Below are 22,008 nucleotides of genomic sequence, written 5' to 3'. Positions count from 1 at the left end.
TTTTCTGCACATGGGACAGGGCGACTGCACTGTATTAAGGAGAGGATGACCGGGGCCATGTATTGCAAGATTTTGGGGAACAACCTCCTTCCCTCAGTTAGAGCATTGAAGATGGGTCGAGGCTGGGTCTTCCAACATGACAATGACCCGAAGCACACAGCCAGGATAACCAAGGAGTGGCTCTGTAAGAAGCATATCAAGGTTCTGGCGTGGCCTAGCCAGTTTTCAGACCTAAACCCAATAGAGAATCTTTGGAGGGAGCTCAAACTTTGTGTTTCTCAGCGACAGGCCAGAAACCTGACTGATCTAGAGAAGATCCGTGTGGAGGAGTGGGCCAAAATCCCTCCTGCAGTGTGTGCAAACCTGGTGAAACACTTCAGGAAACGTTTGACCTCTGTGATTGCAAACAAAGGCTACTGTACCAAATATTAACATTGACTTTCTCAGGTGTTCAAATACTTATTTGCAGCTGTATCATACAAATAAATAGTTAAAAAATCGTACATTGTGATTTCTGGATTTTTTTTAGATTATGTCTCTCACAGTGGACATGAACCTACGATGACAATTTCAGACCCCTCCATGATTTCTAAGTGGGAGAAACTGCAAAATAGCAGGGTGTTCAAATACTTATTTTCCTCACTGTGTATATATATACATACACCATATATCGAATTTATATTCATGTTGGCTACTGCAGCGGGTTTTATCAATAATCTCCCTAAATTGTCGACATTCTTTGGATCACTGTCTGACCCCGCAGAGCTCAAGTGGCCCTTTTAATGTCTAAAATCAAGATTCTGCTACACTATACATTATGTACCTTCCCATAAACTAAATTTTTTTATGATGTCACAATACAATACAGTAAATATATTCTCCTGGGTAATTAACAAGACTGCAGATTTGTGCTTCGGCCATCGCTTCTAAATGCCATTTCTATACCGAGAAACAGTGTTTTTCCATCGATTTGGTGTAAAATCTAACAGTTAATACTACAGTACCCATGAGTCTTATCGAGCGTTACTATGGTGAAGTGTGCCTGATATTTCAACAATACGATGTTATTGACCATCAGTTTTAATTGTTTCTGTTTCGATTGTAAGAAATAATGTTTTTTGTGGGATCAGTTGTGGATTATTAAATACAAATGTATCAAGATAAAATAACTTTACATTTTTATAATTCTAATAAACAATATCACACTTATGTTAATGTGATTATGCAAAGGAGTATGTCTTGGATTGTTTTCTCTGTTTACAACAATTTTTTTTTTTTTAATAATTCATGTATTTATGAGTTGCGCATCAGGGTCAAAGGAGTTGGATGGTCTGTTAAAACTGAACTCTTTGTGGCCTTTTTCATTTTCATAAATGTAAAGTTAAAAAATTTAAAGGTTTTTTGTATTGATCTAAAACTATTCTATGATTGTCTTTGCTCATAACTTTATAAGACAGCTGCTAAAACATCTGTACTAATTATTAGCATTGTCCCTGACTATCTTCAAGCGACGACTGAAGACCTACCTCTTCCTGAAGTACTTAAATTAGCACTTTCCAAGCTTGTAGAATTCAAGGGTTATATTTATATTGAGTTTGTAATCTTGCGTACCAGTGTAGATTTATTCATTACTAGAGACTCAAAGCACTTTTGTAAGTCGCTCTGGATAAGGGCGTCTGCTAAATGCCGCAAATGTAAATGTAATGTAAATTATGATTTCGCTATAAGGGTTAACTCCTAATTATTTTCTGAAGCTTACATTTAGATTTTTTGTTTCTTATTTGTTATTATTTGTTTGCTTATCTATTTAGATTTCTTTTAATTTATTTGTTTATGCCGTTGCCGTTGTGTTTTGTATTCTGTTTGTGTATATACTTTATTGTTTTGTGTCAGTTCAAGCCATATATTGTTCTTTTAAATAATATTTGTGCTATTTATGTCCCCTGTGAGTGTTATATTAAAAAAAAATAACTGGTGCTCAAACCAGTGCCCAGATGATGTTTATAAACATAAATAATGATCATGATGATTTTGTTTAAATGTTGTAAATGATATCTTTTTTTGTCATCAAACCCACATGGTATCAGGGAAAAAGAAAAACACTTGTTAAACGGGACAGTTAACTTTATTATAAGTTAATTGTAGATGAAGTTATATCAGATGAATAGTAACTTAGTGTGGAACACTGCCTTATTGTGTGGGTTTGGGGTCATTTGATCTCAATCATCATGGTGTAGAATAACCGGGGGACGTGGGGGAAATTTACATTTAAGAAGATGTAAAATGTAAATGTGTTTTCAAGGGCCAGTCTAGAAGGAATAATAAAAAAAAAAACCCTGTCACTTAGACCAAAAATGGTATTTATAGTATTATTACATTTGACACTTTTGTCCCCTCCCTTAAAAAATGTGTAACTAATCACATCTTAGCCTTAACACATTACAGGCCTAAATGAATAAAGGCCTAAAGAAACAGCAACATTGGAAAATACAAATAAACTGCATTCATTCTACTACATTCATACTGTACTATTTAAAGCTCTTTAATGATCAGCTGATGATGCTGCATCTCACACCCTGTGACCCATTGGAGAACACAAGCAACCTGGAGGAGGTGAGGACCACACAGGTGGAATAGACAAGGAACATGCAGGTTGAGCAGATGAGTATTACAAAGGAGCAGGTGGAGCAGATGAGCACTATAGAGGGGCAGGTGGAGCAAGTGACCATTATGGAGGGGCAGGTGGAGCAGATGAGCACTACAGAGGAGCAGGTGGAGCAGATGAGCACTACAGAGGAGCAGGTGGAGCAGATTTTGTCAGAAAGTTAGGGTTATAGGATCCAAGGCAGATGCAAAAGGAGCAGGGGAGAAAGGCTGTGCAGAGCTGAATCGGGAAGCCGATTCAGGGAGTCGATTCAGGGAGTCGATTCAGGGAGTCGATTCCGGGAGCCGATTCAGAGAGCCGATTCAGAGAGCCGATTCAGAGAGCCGATTCAGAGAGCCGATGTGCGCGAAGGGGTGAGGATTCCGAGCCGGAAACCAGAGCGCGTTCAGCGCGAGCCGGAAACCGAAACGCGCGTTCAGCGCGAGCAGAGCAGAGCCGAGCCGGAAACCGGAACACGTCCAGCGCGAGCAGAGCAGAGCCGAGCCGAGCCGAGCCGAGCCGGGAACCGAAGCGCGTTCAGCGCGAGCAGAGCAGAGCAGAGCCGAGCCGAACCGGAAACCGGAGCGCGTTCAGCGCGAGCCGGAAACCGAAGGACAGAATGTTCAGGTCAGAGACAACGAAACAAACAAAAGAACAAACAAACAAAACAGAATACGCTGGAGAGTGCTCAGGGCAAGCCTAAAGACAATCTGGCACTGACTGAAGGATTCAGGCGTCCTTATAAGTGCCAGAAAATCATACACCAAATCCGTGCAGCTGGTTGGGAGTGGGCGTTTCCTCTGTGGTTGAGGCGGTAATACCTGAAGTGCTCAAGCGGGCTGACAGATTTAAAGAGTTACAGTTTAAAGGCTTGAAGTGTTTGTACCATGTGTTCCTTTAACATTACTTGACTTCTAGTTTTTTTTCCCCATAGCGCTTTATGCAGGTACAGGCTGCATGATATATCTTTTCAAAAAAGAAAAATAGTCACATTGCAGGACGCATGATGCCAAGTAGGGGAAAATAACTCAAACACATCATGCTTTATCTTTTTATTGTGAAATTACTATTCTTATGTTTTTTTTTCATACATATGTCAGGGGTATTGTTGTTACAGTGTTTAAGCTAGGATAGGCAATGCTAGAGAAAGTATTCTACCTCTCCTATCAGGGCCAACACCAAAGCAACTCCCCCAAAACACATGAACGTGCTCTGCCTGACTACTGCTGGAGCACTAACCGTGTTAAACTCAAACCTCATCTCTCATTCACACGTATTAAAACACAGAACATTATCAACAAATTCCCCCTGAAATAAAATAAAACAGTTAATAACTTATCGAACATAAATACAGCAGCCATGGTGTCGCTTCAGGCTCTTCAGCTCCCTAAAGTTAGTTCACTGCTGGTTCAGCAGCATACATCTGTGCCTCGGCAGCGAGTCAAACTTGTATGGACTCACTTGTATTATACTGGCACACACTCCCAATGGTGGCCCATTGTTAATATGGTGGAACGGGACACTGCTTATTACAGACCTTCGACGAGGCTCAATGTCAGGATTAACGATATTAGGATCATTTTTTATTATTTATTTCTGGCTGTACTACACCACCATTTTCCCACCCCTTGTGTTCCCTGAACAAGTCAGCAAAGGATCAGCAATTGGAATAATCACAAACAGTATGGGCATAAACAAAAAACACAACACTTGGGTATAATAAAACTTAAAACTTTAATTCAATCGCAGTAAAAATACATGTACTTTACACCTATTAGTACATGTACTGCTGCACTTGTGTGATGTTGTGATTTTGATGTAGTTGAAATAATATGTTGAAGTTTTATTTGGTATATGAGTAATTTTCTTTCTCCAAACCCACTGCTGTCTATAACTCGTCAGTCTAGAATCTGTTGTTTCACATCATCCAAATCAGACACACACACACACACACACACACACACACACACACACACACACACACACAGTGTGCCATCTACAGGCTGAATTTAGCATTGCTTTGATATTTCAGTGTTAACAGTCTGCCTGCAATTATAATCATGTTGTAAGTAGACTTTGACAAAGTAATCTAAACTAGCATAACTAGCCAGCCATAAGCTAGTTAACATGCTAGTTTAGATTACTTTGTTAAAGTCTACTTACAACATGATTATAATTGATTATAACTGATTATAATTGGCATGTATTTTCTGATCAAATGCAATTGAAACTAAATGCAAAAGTCTGGTGTCCTATGGATTTAGCATTTTGATGGAACGCTTTGTGGTTTCGTCAACCATTTTTATGTTCTCACAATATGTTATGTATCTTGTTGCCATTAGTAGTTATAGTAATTCTGTTGTATGCTTCTAGAATAACCTTTTTGTATGCTTCTGTTGACCATACTCTGAACTATCCTTTTGTGTCATGTGTTATTTTCCTCGTACACACACACAGTGGTTCCTGTATTTCTGTTTTAGGCTTATCTTTTGCAGGCTCAACATGACCTTGTGGAGTTGTCTCTCCTAACTTTCTCTTCTGTTCACACACACCTGGCAGCCCTCCCCTTTTCTCCTTCTCTTTGGAAATATATCCTAATGTGTGAGACAATAAAGCTTTGGAACTTCTCTCTGAAAGCTGACCCGTGTGTTTCATTGAGACCTCCCCATGTGGTTGTAGGAGAGTAGAAATCGAGAGGAAAGGCTGAATTCGATGGTGTCCTGTCCACGCGACAGAGGATAAAACACTTGCGGTGTGTAGTTGTGTGCAGGTGCCATCCTGAGACTCCAGTCCAGGTCTTCCTGCATTGCAGTGAACTAAATCCACACCCTCTTCACTTCTGATGAGATCAGCAGGAGGCGACCTATAAAGTCAAGGGGAAGCTGGGATTCAGGAGCTCACTTTGATTGTTATTCTGTTTTTGTAATTTCCTGTTACTGACCTACGCCCGTTCTGACTGAGTTTGCACTGTCCTGTTTTGACCATGTTTACCTCACTGTCCATTCCCCAAGCACACTTTTTACCAAATACACTTCCATCCACCTAATATATATATATATATATATATATATATATATATATATATATATATATATATATATATATATATATAGTAGATATCTATATAGTAGTATATATATATATCCCCCCGTGCCTTTAATCACACTGTGCACCCCAACCCTAGACTGGAAAGTAACAGGTTAATTTTGGTTAAATAAAAAAAAAGAAAAAAGATTAAAGAAGTCACATTGTGCTGGAACTTCATTTATATACAATAGCACATTTAGAACACAGTGGTGAGGACAAAATTTGGACTGTTTATGGATAAACACAAAGAATTATAATAAAAGTAAAAAAAAATTAAATAATGATCACAGTTATTCACGTAATTAACCAAACTAGACTTTTTTAACAGTATAGAGAATTTCTTCTCTCTGTACTCTGATTCTGTAAGTAGATAAAATTATTTGTACAAATCACATTTCCATGACACATTACATGTTGATGTTTGTGTGTTTTTGTAAGAGTTTTTCCTCATAATCCTCTGTGTGTGAGACTCAGATCAGATCCTGTAATAAAGGAGAGTAAAATGATCAGATTTTTATTACATTCATCATAATCAGTATTTACACTCTACACAAAATCAGTGTTGATCTTCTGAGTGTAGAATCTTAAAGCTGTTTGAGTGTTTAACAGCTCCAATGTACAGGATTTATACTGCAGAGCCCCAAATACACACATTCCACTAGAACATGAACAGAAATGTAGAACCTGCATACAAATGAACAGTAACTTACTGTAGTGTCTCCAGTTTACAGTGTGGATCCTTCAGTAGATCAGAGAGCAGCTTCACTCCTGATTCTCCTGCTTTATTGTACTTCAGATTCAGTTCTCTCAGGTGTGATGAGGTGTTTGACCTCAGAGCTGAAACCAGAGCAGCACAACCTTCACCTGTAATACTGCAGGATTCCAACCTGTAAAGAGAACAACAAGTATAGACCACCACACAATGTTTTACCACCCATGAAGTGTTTGTATAGAAGCAAGGAGAAACTCCAGATTGTTAAACGTCGATTTTAGTGTTTGTTATTTATAAATCTGGAAAACTATAGCAGTTGTTGCTGCTTTATTTAAATTGTGCTTCATTTTATTCATCTAAAACAGCCATATGACAGAAATGCAGGATCTACAGTGTGTAAGTGATGATCTGACCTCAGTATCTCCAGTGTACAGTGTGGATTCTCCAGTCCAGCAGAGAGCAGCTTCACTCCTGAATCCTGCAGTTTATTCCTACTCAGGTCCAGTTCTCTCAGACTGGAGGAGTTTGAACTGAGAACTGAGGACAGAATTCTACAACTTTCACCTGTGAGATTACAATCACACAATCTGGGAGAGAAATTATGATAAATCAGAACACTTACATCTCAAACACAAAAATACACAAATGTAATGTACATGTCTGTAAGATAGACCTGAGGAATCAGAAACCTGTGAAGCCCTATGTCCAGAATATCATGTTAAATATGTAAAAAGATTAATATTCAGAAAGAACAATTCTCCAACTGTTCAGGAAATGTTACGCGATGTAAAGTTTAAATGCACTAAAAGCACTAAAAAGCTCAAGAACCAAGTTTGCTTTGTTAAATAAATAAATAAAAAAAGGCTGATTTATCTTAAGTTGTAATCTAGCGTACCAGTGTATATTTATTCATTGATAGAGACTCAAAGCACTTTTGTATGTCGCTGTGGACATTGGCGTCTGCTAAATGCCACAAGTGTAAAATGTAAAAACCAAAACACTATGTCCCAGGATTGATAGATAGAAAGACTGATAGATTGAGTGTATATATATATATATATATATATATATATATATATATATATATATATATATAATTCATCAATAAACTATTTATATTTAAAAGTTTGAATAGTAAAATACTGATATTGAATATTGATTTCTTGTTATACATCAGACTTGTTGCTCTACATTTTACTGTTAATAGGTTTATTCTGTAATAATGACAATCACATAAACACAGTGTGTAAGTGATGATCTGACCTCAGTATCTCCAGTGTACAGTGTGGATTCTCCAGTCCAGCAGAGAGCAGCTTCACTCCTGAATCCTGCAGGTGATTGTAACTCAGGTCCAGTTCTCTCAGACTGGAGGAGTTTGAACTGAGAACTGAGGACAGAATTCTACAGCTTTCACCTGTGAGATTACAGTAACACAACCTGGGAGAGAAATTATGATAAATCAGAACACTTACATTGACAAGGCAAAACACACACACACACACACACACACACACACACACACACACACACACACAGCCTGGGAAAAAATGATGATATTTTAGAACAATGATATATCTCTCTCTTTCTATTCTTCTCTCTCTCTGCACATGCATGTGGGAAGGTTGAGAATGGTGTGTAGAGCGCATAAGAGCGGTTGGCGTTTTGGCAATTTTTTTTTTTAGTTTTTTGCAATCATTTTTGTGGGTCGAGTGTAGAGGAGTGTGTGTTAGCGGTTGGGACACAGTGTGTGTATGTGTGTGTTGTGTGTCTGAGAGTGTAGGAGTGTGTGTTAGCGGTTGGGACACGGGGTGTGTGTGAGAGTGTAGAGGAGTGTGTGTTAGCCGTTGGGACATGTGTGTGTGTGTGGGTGGTGTGTGTGTGTAGAGAAGTGTGTTAGCGGTTAGGACACGGTGTGTGGGTGGTGTGTGTGTGTGTGTGTGTGTGTGTGTAGAGGAGTGTGTGTAAGCGGTAGGGACACGGTGTGTGGGTGGTGTTTGAGTGTAGAGCAGTGTGTGCTAGCGGTTGGGACACGTGTGTGGGTGGTGTGTAAGTGTAGAGAAGTGCGTGTTAGCGGTTGGGACATGGTGTGTGTGTGTGTGTGTGTGTGTGTGTGTGTGTGTGTGTGTGTGAGTGTAGAGGAGTTTGTGTTAGCGGTTGGGACACGTGTGTGGGTGGTGTGTGTGTGGGTGGGTGGTGTGTGTGTGGTGTGTGTGTGTGTGTGTGTGTGTGTGTGTCTGTAAGTGTAGAGGAGTGTCTGTTAGCAGTTGGGATGCGGTGTGGGGGGGTGTTTGTGTGAGTGTAGAGGAGTGTGTGTTAGCGGTTGGGACATGGTGTGTGGGTGGTGTGTGTGTGTGTGTGTGTGAGTGTAGTGGAGTGTGTGTTAATAGTTGGGACACGGTGTGTGGGGCGAGTGTAGAGGAGTGTGTGTTAGCAGTTGGAGATTTGGTGGGACATAAGAACATTGTCTTTAAATAATGAGTGTATACTGGTTTCTCCCTCAGTTATCCTGCTAAAAAGGTCATGGTGTCTAATGTCTCTCCTTTCATTTCCGACGAGGTAATGAAAAAAGCGCTGTCTTGGTACAGGAAAAACTTCTCCCCCATGAAAAAAATCCCCCTCGGCTGTAAGTCCCCACTGGTTAAGCACTTGGTGTCTTTCAGTAGAAAAGTTTTTATGGTTCTAAATGAAGGGCTAAAATTAAATGTTTTAAATGTGGTCAAACAGGGCATTTTGTCCGCACCTGTCCTGAAAGACAGACTGACCCCGGTGTTTCCAAGCGACCGGGGTAAGACTCAGCCGATCCTGCTGGAGCCGTTCCCCCACTAGGTCCACTAGTGACATATCCACCACAGAGAAGCCCTGCTTGGCTGAACTGGACCAGGAGAAGCCCTGCTCAGCTGAACCTGTCTCAGACAAATCACTTGAACAGGAAAGAGTCACAGTGGACTCTGGAGCAGTGCTGGAGCTGCATGCGCTGGCAGAGGCATTCACAGGTGTTTTTAAATCACATTCGGCAGAACACACAACACAATTTTTTACTGGTCGTTTAGAAGTGGTGCTCTTTAAATACTTTAAGATGCATAAGTGTGGAAAGCGAGCCGGCATGCTGTTCAGGCGAATCTCCTCTCTTTACCCAACAAAATGGACAAACTTCTCCTGCTCTCCCAGACAAATTAAGACTTTTTTTTATCTCAGCTGCTCTGTGTTTCACCAAAACCTGGCAGAATGAGGCCATTCTGGGCAGCATGTTACATCTGCTGGGCTTCCAGCTGTACAGAGTGTACCGCAAAATTAAATCAGCTGGGAAATCGCAGGGCGGTGGGACATGCTTCAACATAAATGAAATGTGGTGTACAGATGTAACAGCTATGAAGAAGTTGTGCTCTCCTGATCTAGAATCACTTTTCGTCAACTGTAAGTGTTTCTACTCACCGCAGGTGTTTTCCTTTTTCATTCTGGTCAGTGTTTTTATTCCTCCGCAAGCGCATGTGAACACAGCGCTGCAACAGCTGGCCAATTGGATCGCAGACACTGAACAACAACACCCGATCTTCCAAAATTTAAACAGCATATTACATGTTCAACCAGATACAAAAACATTGATACAAAATATGCATATCACTCCATCCGCAGAGCTGCTTTAGGACTCTCTGACCACTACATGGTTCATCTTCTCCCTACATACAGGCAAAAACTTAGATCGGCTTAGCCTGTAGTAAGGACTGTAAAAAGATGGACCAATTAAAAAGAGCAGGAATTACAAGCCTGTTTTCACTGCACTGATTGGAGTGTTTTTGAAGCTGCTGCCTATGGTCTGGATGAGCTCACAGACTCTGTAACGTCTTATATCAGCTTCTGTGAGGATATATGCATACCAACCAGGACTCATTTAACATACAACAATGCCAACCCATGGTTCACAGCAAGACTCGGACAGTTTTGTCAGGTCAAAGAGGATGCCTACATGAATGGGGACAGAAGCTTGTATAATCAGGTCAGGAACACACTGACAGAGGAGATTAGAGTTGCAAAGAGGAGCTCCTCAAAAAAGCTGAAAAATCAGTTTTCAGGCAATGATCCTGCTTCAATGTGAAAAGGCCTGAGAGATATAACAAGCCATCTTGTCACAAATCTTTTACAGATTACTGGAATTGTGTGAAGTGCCCAACTGTTTTAAACGTTTCACCCTCATTCCCATCACAAAGAAACCAAAAATCACTGTACTTAACGACTGCAGAGCTATTGCCCTAACATCTGTGGTCATGAAGTCATTTGAGAGACTGGTGTTGGCTTATTTGAAGGATATCACTGGACCCTTGCTGGACCTCCTATAGTTTGCTTACCAAGCAAACAGGTCTCTGGACGATGCAGTGAACATGGGACTGCACTTCATCCTGCAAAATCCGGAAAAAACAGGGACTTCTATAAGTATCCTGTTTGTGGACTTCAGTATGGCTTTCAACACCATCATCCCAACACTCCTCCAGACCAAACTAACCCAGCTCTCTGTTCCTATCTCAACCTGTCAGTGGCTCACCAGCTTTTTGACAGATAGGCAGCAGCTAGTGAGACTGGGGAAATTTATGTCAAACAGCCATACCATCAGCACTGGTGCCCCCTAGGTATGTGTTTTCTCCCCACTGCTCTTCTCCCTGTACACCAACGACTGCATCTCTACAGACCCCTCTGTCAAGCTCCTGAAGTTTGCAGATGACACTACAGTCATGAAGCGGGACAATCATATCGACTGGCCAACTTAGGAAGTTCAACCTAACACAGGAGCTGCTCAAACAGTTCTACTCAGCCATTGTAGAGTGTGTTTTCTGTACTTCATTAACTGTCTGTTTTGGGCTCAGCTACACAGTCAGACATCAGAAGACTACAGAGGATGGTTTAAATGGCTGAAAGGATTATTAAAGCTCCACTGCTCACACTTCAAGAACTGTAGACATCCAGCGTTAGAAAAAGGGCCCAGAAAATCAACCTGGATCCCTCACATACAAGCCATGTGGTTTTTTTTTGTAATTTTGCTGTCTGGCTGACACTACAGAGCACGAAGCACTAAGACAGCCAGGCGCAAAAAAGTTTCTTCCCGCAGGCAATCTACTTCATGAACACTTAAGTGCTCTGTCCATTGTGCAATAAACCATACGTGTTAATTAGTAGGAGGACGAGGCTGTGCAAATGTGCTGAGTGTAGGAGGGGGGCATGGCTGGTGGCACCCTGACAGTACCCTCTCCCCCAGGGGCAGCTCTTGACGCTCTAACATGGTGCCAGGGATGCCCGTGGCCCCGGGGTGCAGGGCGGCTAGGGTGGCCGGCGTGAAACCCCTCCAGGAGTGCTGGGTCCAGCACATCCCGTCTGGCGACCCACGAGCATTCCTCCGGTCCTTACCCCTCCCAGTCCACAAGGTACCTCAGGGAAGAACCCCTACGTCGTGAGTCCAGAATCTCCTGCACCGCGTAGACCGACGGCTGGTCCAGCATCTCCGGGGTGGAGGATCTATGGTGACCCCCGGGTGCTCTGTGGAGAGGGCGTGAAGGGTTTCACGAGTGACACGTGGAAGGTGGGGTGGATGCGGTACCTACGAGGCAGGTTGTGTCGATAGGCCACCTGCCTGATGATCCGGAAAGGCCAGATGAAACGGGGGCTGAGTTTCCTGCAGGGTAGCCATTGGTGCAGATTTTGAGTGGACAGCCAGACCAGGGTGGACATGTCGGAGCTGGGTGTGTGCAGCTTCCCACATGTGCACGCTCTCCCGGAACCAGTAATCCATGGCTGGGATGTTCAGGAGGGTTCGTCTGTCCAGGGGAACAATGATGGCTGGAGGCCTAGCACGCACTGGAACAGGGTTAGACCGGTGGCCTATGCTCTACAAGTGGGTTGTGTAATGGAGGAGAAGGAAAAATTCTGGAGTGAGTTAGATGAAGTGGTAGAAGGTGTACCTAGGAATGAATGATTGGTGATTGGGGCAGACAGAGGTGATGGGTAGGTCTTAAGGAGAGGAATGTGGAAGGATAGATGGTGGTAGATTTTGCTAAAACGATGGAAATGGCAGTGGTGAAAACTTATTTTAAGAAGGAGGAGGAGCATAGGGTGACATATAAGAGTGGAGGAAGGTGCACGCAGGTGGACTATATTCTATGTAGGAGAGGCAACCTGAAGAAGATTGGACAATATAAGGTGTTGTAAGGGGACAGTGTAGCTAGACAGCATCGGATGGTGGTCTGTAGGGTGGTTATGGAGGTGAAGAAGAAAAGGAGGAATGTGAGGACTGACAGAAAAATAAGATGGTGGATTAATTGGGCAACTACTGCAAAAGTGATAAGGGAGACAGCTAGAAACGTACTTGGTGTAACATCTGGAAAGAGAAGCGAAAACAAAGAGGCGTGGTGGAATAATGAGGAAGTGCAGGAAAGCAGGGAAAGAGGTTGGCAAAACAGAATTGGGATTGACAGAGTGATGAGAAAAGTAAGCAGGAGTACAAGGAGATGTGGCAGCAGGTAAACAGGTATGTGCCGAGAGCCAAGGAAAAGGCAGATAAAGTTGCACACTAAGGAAGGAGAAAAGTATTTAAACCGATTGGCCAGCGAGAGGGACCGAGCTGGGAAGGATGTGCTGCAAGTTAGAGCAATAAAGGGTGTAGATGGAAATGTGTTGACTAGTGAGGAGAATATGTTGAGAAGATGGAGGAAATATTTTCAGCAGCTGATGAACGAGGAAAATAAGAGAGAGAGAAGTTTGGATGGTGTGGAGATGGTGAAGACAGGAAGTGGATAGAATTAGTAAGGAGGAAGTGAGAGCAGCGATTAAGAGGATGAAGAATGGAAAGTCAGTTGGACAAGATGACTTGTGCAATTCAACAATAGCAGCAATCAAAATAAAGTGAACAGTGGCAAAAAGATGTGGACAGAATATTGTGCAAAAGAACAAATCCCGGAAGATGTGCAAAACACGGCATGTAAACATTTTGTGGTAATGATTAGTGTGAGTGGTACTGAATGATGGGTATGCAAAGTGTATGATGTCTGTTAAGTCTGGATTGTGCAGATCAGTCACACAGTTGTGTGTAAGTGTATGTGTGTGTGTGTGTGTGTGTGTGTGTGTGTGTGTGTGTGTGTGTGTGAGAGAGAGTTCAGTTCAGTTGTTTGTTGAGGAGCCTGATGGCTTGAGGAAAGAAACCTTTCCTGATGGTAGGAGAGTGAAAAGTGTGTGTGAGGGGTGTGTGTGGTCGTCCACAATGCTGTTTGCATTGCGGATGCAGCGTGTGGTGTAAATGTCCATGATAGAGGGGAGAGAGACTCTGATGATCTTTTCAGTCGACCTCACTATCCTCTATAGGGTCTTGCGATCCGAGACGGTGCAGTTCCCAAACCAGGCAGTGATGCAGCTGCTCAGGATGCTCTCAATGGTCCCTCTGTAGAACATGGTTAGGATGGGGGAGGGAGATGAGGGGCTCCAGTGCTCAGTTTGGTGGTGCTGGAGATGCTGTTTCCGATCCGGACTGACTGAGGTCTTCCAGTCAGGACGTCCCAGATCCGGTTACAGAGGGAGGTATTCAGGCCCAGTAGCCTCAACTTCTCAATCAGGTGCTGAGGGACAATCATGTTAAATGCTGAGCTGAAGTCTATGAACAGCATCCTTACATATGAGTCTTTGTTGTCTAGGTGGCTGAGGGCAAGATGAAGGGTTGTGGAGATAGCATCGTCCGTGGAGCGGTTTGGACGTTACGCGAACTGATGTCTCAGTCACGTCTCAGTCACGTCTCAGTAAACACAAAAATAAAGCAGTGTCTGTACTCACGCCAAGTAGCTTATTGGAGTTTAATGTAATCCAATTTATTGTCCAGGGAGCAGACATTAGCCAGCAGTAAAGATGGTAGAGCACGCCAGCTAGGGTTAGCTTTTAGCCTAGCATTAGCACCCGCTAGCTTTCCGCGCTTCCACTTCCTCGCGCAGCACTTTTGATTCCCCCTTCTCCGTCCATCGAGGTCTGAGGGCCTGGTTCTCGAAGCACGCCGAGGTCGCGTAGCTTCTGCCGCAGGTCATCATTTATTGTGTTGTTTGGGTTATTTCTGAGTTTTTAGGGTTTTGCGGTTGTACACAGGGACACCGGTTGCTCCGATGTCCATGTGTTGCGTAAGGCGGGCTACAAACTGAAAGTAGCACTATTTTGGGTCCAGAGCGACCGCTGCGAGCTACTGCCACGCAGCCATCTTGGATCCAGATGTGCAGACCTGCAGTAACTACAGGGGAATAAAGTTGATCAGTCACACAATGAAGTTATAAGAGAAGCGACGAGAACCGCTTCGCCCCTCTCCCCGAGACGGAACGCGATACCGTGATTCTTGGAGAATCCATCGTCCGGCATGTCTGCGCTACCGGAGCCAATGGTAAGGTGCACACTCGCTGTTTTCCTGGTGCTCGTGTTCACGATGTCGCTGCGCAGGTACCCACGATCCTGAACAAGAACTTCGGAGCGGTTGTTCTCCATGTCGGAGCGAACGACACCAGGCTGAGGCAAGCAGAGATCTTAAAGAGGGATTTCAGGATCCTGGTGGAAACGGTACCAAGCACATTGCCCACAACGAGGATCATAGTGTCAGGACCCCTTTCCACTTACCAGCGAGGGGCTATTTAGTAGACTCCTTGCACTAAATGAATGGTTACAGTCATGGTGTCGAGAGCACAAACTTCTCTTTGTTAATAACTGGAACTGTTTCTGGGAGCGTCCTAGGTTCTTCCGCCCTGATGGCCTGCACCCCAGCAGAGTTGGAGCAGCAGTGCTATCAGATAACATCTCTAGGATACTTCACACCATCTGACTGGTAAGACATCAGGAAATTTACGACTATGAAAACATGCATACAACAGACCAAATAGTTACAAGTGAGCACACAGAACAATTTATAGAAACCATATCTATTCCTTGTGTAGTAAAACCAAGAATTAAATACACAAGATCCAGAAATAATCTTATTGCAGTTAAAACTAAAAAATGGCAGATAAACAATGACAACAAAGTTCTAAAGTTTGGTCTTTTAAACATTAGATCACTTGCACCCAAAGCACTGATTGTAAATGAGATGATCACAGATAATAATCTCGATGCACTCTGTCTCACTGAGACCTGGATTAAACCTGGTGATTATATGGGTCTAAACGAGTCGACACCGTCAGGATATGTTTATAAGCATGATCCCCATCAGACCCCATCTGGTCACCGTGTACAGACCCCCAGGGCCCTACGCTGATTTTCTTCAAAAGTTTGTTTGTTTTCTCTCAGACCTCTTGATCAATTTTGATGAAGTGCTGCTTGTAGGAGATTTTAACATCCATGTAGATGATGCAAACGATGCCCTAGGATTAATATTTGTCGACTAATTAAACTCCTTTGGGGTTAAACAAAACATCACCGGACCAACTCATCGCTTTAACCACACACTAGACTTAATAATATCCCATGCAGCAGACGTCGCTGATATTGATATTTTACCTAAGAGTGATGACATCACAGACCATTATCTCATACTGTACACACTACCGGTAGAGCAGATTAGCTGTGTTTCACCACGTGAAACTATTGGACTATTGTTCCGACCACTAAGGACAGATTCATAAATAACCTGCCCGATTTATCTCAATTTCTCACCAAACCCATAACTGCTAATAATCTCGATAAAATGGCTAACAGCATAGACCTTATCCTAACTAGCACATTAGACACTGTTGCCCCCATCCGGTTAAAAAAGGTTAGAGAACAAGCACTTGCACCTTGGTATAAGAGTCATACGCATGCCCTTAAGAGAACAGCACATAATCTGGAGAGAAAATGGAGGAAAACTAAATTGGAGGTATTTAGAATTGCGTATAAAGACAGTATGCTCAGCTACAGACAGGCGCTAAAAGCTGCTAGAGCTGAACACCTGAGCAAACTCATAGAAAACAACAAAAACAATCCCAGGTTCCTTTTCAGTACAGTAGCTAAATTAACTACAAATCAGGGCTCTGAAAATTGTGTTCCATCACAGTTTAGTAGTGAGGACTTTATGAATTTCTTCACTGAAAAAATAGATAACATTAGAAAAACAATTGTGGCAGTTCAACCTCTGACAGCATCTCCTGACATTATCTCGCCTACAACTCCACAACTACACTGTTTTACATGTATAGGACAGGAAGAGCTGTATAATGTTATTGCCAAAGCTAAATCGACAACATGTCAGTTAGATCCAATTCCTACTAATTTACTGAAGGAAGTGTTATATACAACTGGTGAGCCTCTTCTCAATATTATTAACTCCTCACTATCATTAGGTCATGTCCCTAAATCCCTAAGTCCCTAAATCCCAAACACGCTATCGAATTACAGACCAATTTCAAATCTCCCATTTATGTCTAAGATTTTAGAAAGATTTTTTGTCACTGCCCAGTTATGTTCCCACTTGCAAGAGAATAATATCTTTGAAGAGGTTCAGTCAGGTTTTAGGCCCCATCATAGCACAGAAACTGCCCTAATTAAAATCACTAATGACCTGTTTTTAGCTTCAGACCAAGGCTTCATCTCGCTGTTGGTTTTACTAGATCTTAGTGCTGCATTCGACACTATAGATCATGATCTCCTCCTAGATCGCTTACAGAATTACATCGGCATTCAGGGACAGGCATTAAGCTGGTTTAAATCCTACCTGTCCGATCGTTACCATTTCGTAGACTTAACCCTCTGGAGTCTGAATTGCCGCCGGCGCCCAAACGTGCTTTTTTTTAGATGCCACAAAAAGAGCTGAAACTGCTCGGTCATATTTGATCAAACGTGTCAAAGTAATACATCATTTAAATCTGTAAAGGGTCTACTTTTATTTGTGTATGCTCGCTATATAAACAAAACGTATTTTTTTTAAATGAATAAAATAGTCAGGGTGCGCCATCTGTCGCCTTTGTCTGCGTAAACTTTGTTTAGAAACGCGTCATCAAAAAGCGCTGAAACTCGGGCAATAGCTGACACACGGAAATAAAAAATATACCTTTAGACAGCTTAAAGTGTGTAGTTTTAGAATAAGTCGGTGAAATAAAAAAACATATGTTTCCAATGAATATAAATCATGTGAAACCAAGTAGAGGCACATATTTTCCACCGCAGCTCATAATCTCATAATGAGCTGCGAGCGGACACGCCCCCCCGCTATTTACAGGTAATACAGTTCACACGTTGAGTCACACACACACACACACACACACACACGCCCCGGACAGTGGCATAAAACAATGGCAGAGAATTTACCTTTTCATCCGAAGAAGATTGCGATTCCGACAAGGAGCGTTTGCATTTTGAAGAGCGAGGACTTTCCAGCAAGTTGCTATGATGTGTAAGTTATTTAGTCTTACATTCTGATCATATAAAAATCAGCATTGCCTTTTAATGTTACAACAAAATCCACCAATATCTGCTCATTTGTAACATTAACTGTTTGTGATTGTATGCTCTAAATATTGTTGACGTTATATAAAGTTATATTTTAGCCTCAGTTCAGTTTTGGTTGGTGTCACTGATCATCCTGAAAGGCTGTTATGTAGTGTTAGATAGCAGAGATGTTCCGGAATGCTGAGGTGTAAATGCTATATGTACAATGCATGCTAACAAATATATATTGTTCAAATGTGTTCATCAAAAATACTGAAAAATATATTGTTTGGTTATTTTTAGGAGTGTGGCTGCATCACCCCTGCCTTCACTGGAAACTCACACCAGGCCACGCAGGCGTTGCTCCATTTTGAGTTTGACCGAGAATCATCCTGAGTAAGTACATATTTTATATTTTCTTAAATTATATTTAGTTTGAATCATTATTGCATTGTATGACATATGCAAACAACTTTATCAATGACAATATTATTTGCTCAGCTGTAAATGGTGATGGTGTAAATGTCTGAGATGCATTATGGTCTATGGCCCATCAACAAACATTTATCTGTCCTATTGGCCATCAACAAATAGGCCTATGGGCTGTACAATGCATGCTAACAAATATATTTTGTTCAAGTTTATTCATCATCCTTAAATATATTGTTTGATTATTTTTAGGAGTGTGGCTGCATCACCCCTGCCTTCACTGAAAACTCACACCAGGCCACGCAGGTGTTGCTCCATTTTGAGTTCGACCGAGAATCATCCTGAGTAAGTACATATTTTATATTTTCTTAAATTATATTTAGTTTGAATCATTATTGCATTGTATGACATATGCAAACAACTTTGCCAAGGACACAATTAGTGATGTGTGTGTGTGTGTGTGTGTGTGTGTGTGTGTTTCATAAACAGGTGTGATCAAGCACCTGCTCCAAAAAGAGCAAAGGCAGCACACACAGTCCACCATGTCATGGAAGGATCAGACAGATAACGACACAATTCCACAGACTCTGTGATTCCTGCCTGCACATGAACCTGGACCTCAACTTAGTCTCATTCTCCATGTAGTCTATATAAAATGTTCTTCCCGGAGAGTAATGTAAACTCTGTGCCACAACACAAATGCTCAAGCTGCCAAGTCAATAGCCAAAGGACTGAAATACAAATGGAGAGATGTAACCGTGAGTGAGATGTATCGCTACATTGGGCTCTTATTTTACATGGCAATGGTAAAGTTGCCCTCCATCATAGACTACTGGCGACAGAGCAGTATTTTCACAGTTCCCTTTCCAGCAACAATTATGTTAAGGGACAGATACAGGAACATTTCGTGGAATGTACACGAGTCACCCAGATGCAGACAAAGAAAATGACAGAAAGAGTGGCACATCTGAACATGACCGTCTGTTCAGAGTGAAACCGCTTATGGACACAATCCGTAAGACATGCAAAGCAATCTATCATCCTAGTAGACATTTATCCGTGGATGAGAGGATGGTAGCATGCAAAGCTAACACTTGGAGGACACAGTCCATGAAAGCCAAGCCAACTAAGTGGGGGTTCAAGTTGTTTGTTCTTGCCGATTCCTCAAATGGATACACTATTATTATTTAATGCATAGTATTGTAGCCCAACAGGCTAGGATTTGCAGAACCCTACTGTAGTGTATTGTGTTAGTTTTTGTTGCACTCTTTATTTTTTCATACATACTGTACTGTATTGTTTTATTGTTACACAATTCCCTTTTTAATGCTGTCCTTGCTAAAGTGTATTTTAAATAAACCATAAAGGAAACGCATTCCTTGTTGTAGTACTGTACTTCTCACTGTGATCCTGGATCAGTGATCCACAGCTCATTATGCGACCCATTGTCTACGAAGCTGTCAGTCACAGCATGTTGACAGCTCAATTAGTTCGGATAACTGAGTGTGTTAAAGAAATAAGAGATTGGATGACCCATAACTTTCTACTATTAAATCTGATAAGACGGAGATTTTGCTCATCGGCCCAAACCCAGTACACAGAAGCTCCAACATCTCAACCTGCATTTAGACTGATTTTCTGTAACCACTAGTTCAACGGTAAAAGACCTGGGAGTTATTTTAGACAGCAACTTGTCTTTTAATAATCATGTTAACCAAATTACAAAACAGCCTTCATTCACCTTAGAAATATTTTTAAGTTAAGAAACATGTTATCTTTATCAACATCTGTTTCAGTGTTTGTTATTTATGAATGTGGAAAACTATAGCAGTTGTTGCTGCTTTATTTAAATTGTGCTTCAGGACACACAACATTTTATTCTTCTAAAACAGCCATATGACAGAAATGCAGCATCTACAGTGTGTAAGTGATGATCTGACCTCAGTATCTCCAGTGTACAGTGTGGATTCTCCAGTCCAGCAGAGAGCAGCTTCACTCCTGAATCCTGAAGGTTATAATTCTCACTCAGGTCCAGTTCTCTCAGACTGGAGGAGTTTAAACTGAGAACTGAGGACAGAATTTTAAAACTTTCCATTGTGAGATCACACACACAACCTGGGAGAAAAAGTATGATATATCAGAACACTGACATCTTAAACACACACACACACACACACACACACACACACACACACACACAGAGTAAATACAGTATCAGTATTAAATCAGTGCAGTGTGTAAACATCAGCAGTTTGTAATGTCACAAAGATCAGCACAAAGTACATGTAATATAGAAATGTAAAAATTGGTCGGGGTTTAAATGAATGTTTTTATAGAATTATTATTATTTTTTTTTTATTTTTTTTTATTTTGTTAAAGTAAAGAAAATGACAACATCTACATGCACCTAATACAAAATCATGTGGACAAACAAACATGCACCTTTAAAAGCCAACATACTATATTCAACATTCTAATTAACTCCTCCAATTACCACCTACACTGGACCCACACCAGTTTGCCTATCGCCCAAACAGGTCAACAGAGGATGCAGTTTCCACAGCTCTTCATTCAGCCCTCACCCACCTGGATAAAAGCAACACATACTTTAGAATGCTGTTCATTGACTTTAGCTCTGCATTCAATACAGTCCTCCCCACTGTACTGATCACTAAGCTCAGTGAACTGGGTACCTGCACCTCCACTTGCAGATGGATTCTGGACTTCCTCACCAACAGACCTCAATCTGTCAGGTTGGGAAACCAGGTATCCTCTACCCTTATTCTGAACACTGGCATCCCGCAGGGCTGTGTTCTGAGCCCACTGCTCTACTCCCTATTCACCCACGATTGTGCTACTCTGCATAACTCCAACATCTTCATCAAGTATGCAGATGACACCACCGTGGTCGGCCAGATTGACAACAACAGGGGAGGCCTACAGGGGAGAGATCCATAATCTAGCAGCGTGGTGTGCCACCAACAACCTGACTCTCAACGCCACGAAAACCAAAGAGCTCATTGTGGACTTTCGGAAATACAACAGCAGGAGACATCTACCAGTCAACATCAATGGAACTGAGGTAGAACGAGTCTCCAGCTTTAAGTTCCTGGGAGTTCACATCTCTGAGGATCTGACATGGCAGCAGAATACTTCAGCCCTGGTTAAAAAAGCACAACAGCACTGTACTTCTTGAGAAGTCTCAAGAAATCTCATCTGTCCCCGGGGATTTTAACGAGCTTCTACCGCTGCATCATTGAGAGCATCCTGACCAACTCCATCACTGTATGGTACAGAGGCTCTACTGTGAGTAAACGAAAAGCCCTGCAAAGGGTGGTCAAAACCGCCCAACGCATCACTGGCACCCAACTACCTGCCATTGAACAACTTCACCACAGTAGTGGTCACAACATCCGCTCAAATCACGGCATGCTTGACAGATATATCTTCATGGATGAGTGCTCACCAACCAAAACTCAACCCCAGCAAAACATAACTGCTGGTCATCCCAGGTGATTCATCTCCAGGTCAAGATCTCCAAATAACACTTCATGACTCTCTGCTCTCCCTTCAGCCACTGCTCTTAACCTTGGGGTAACTATGGACAATGAACTGTCCTTCTTCCCACATGTCGCTAATGTGTTTTGTTCTTGTAGATTTCTTCTCTACAACATCCAAAGGATTCGACCATTTTTATCCACACAGGTTGCCCAGGTGCTTGTTCAGTCTCTTGTGA

The 22,008-nt window shown here is 42.0% G+C and overlaps 1 protein-coding gene across 1 annotated transcript in view; it reads right to left on the bottom strand.

Moving 5' to 3' along the window:
* Positions 1-6,155: 6,155 nt before the first annotated feature.
* The window catches only part of LOC124385134 (NACHT, LRR and PYD domains-containing protein 4E-like), a 205,458-nt gene continuing 189,605 nt past the window's right edge, over positions 6,156-22,008 (bottom strand). The window contains exons 7-10 of the mRNA XM_046848283.1: positions 7,707-7,880; positions 6,857-7,030; positions 6,442-6,618; positions 6,156-6,213 (exon numbers count right to left, since the gene is read on the bottom strand). Of these exons, the coding sequence (XP_046704239.1) occupies positions 6,207-6,213; positions 6,442-6,618; positions 6,857-7,030; positions 7,707-7,880 (532 nt within the window). The 3' untranslated portion in view covers positions 6,156-6,206. The remainder of the gene's footprint in view (positions 6,214-6,441; positions 6,619-6,856; positions 7,031-7,706; positions 7,881-22,008) is intronic.

The sequence above is a fragment of the Silurus meridionalis genome, chromosome 4 (genome assembly GCF_014805685.1).
Source record: "Silurus meridionalis isolate SWU-2019-XX chromosome 4, ASM1480568v1, whole genome shotgun sequence".
In the NCBI taxonomy this organism is placed as follows: Eukaryota; Metazoa; Chordata; class Actinopteri; order Siluriformes; family Siluridae; genus Silurus; species Silurus meridionalis.
Note: the sequence above shows the minus strand (reverse complement) of the source record. Positions and strands in the feature narration are given on the sequence as shown.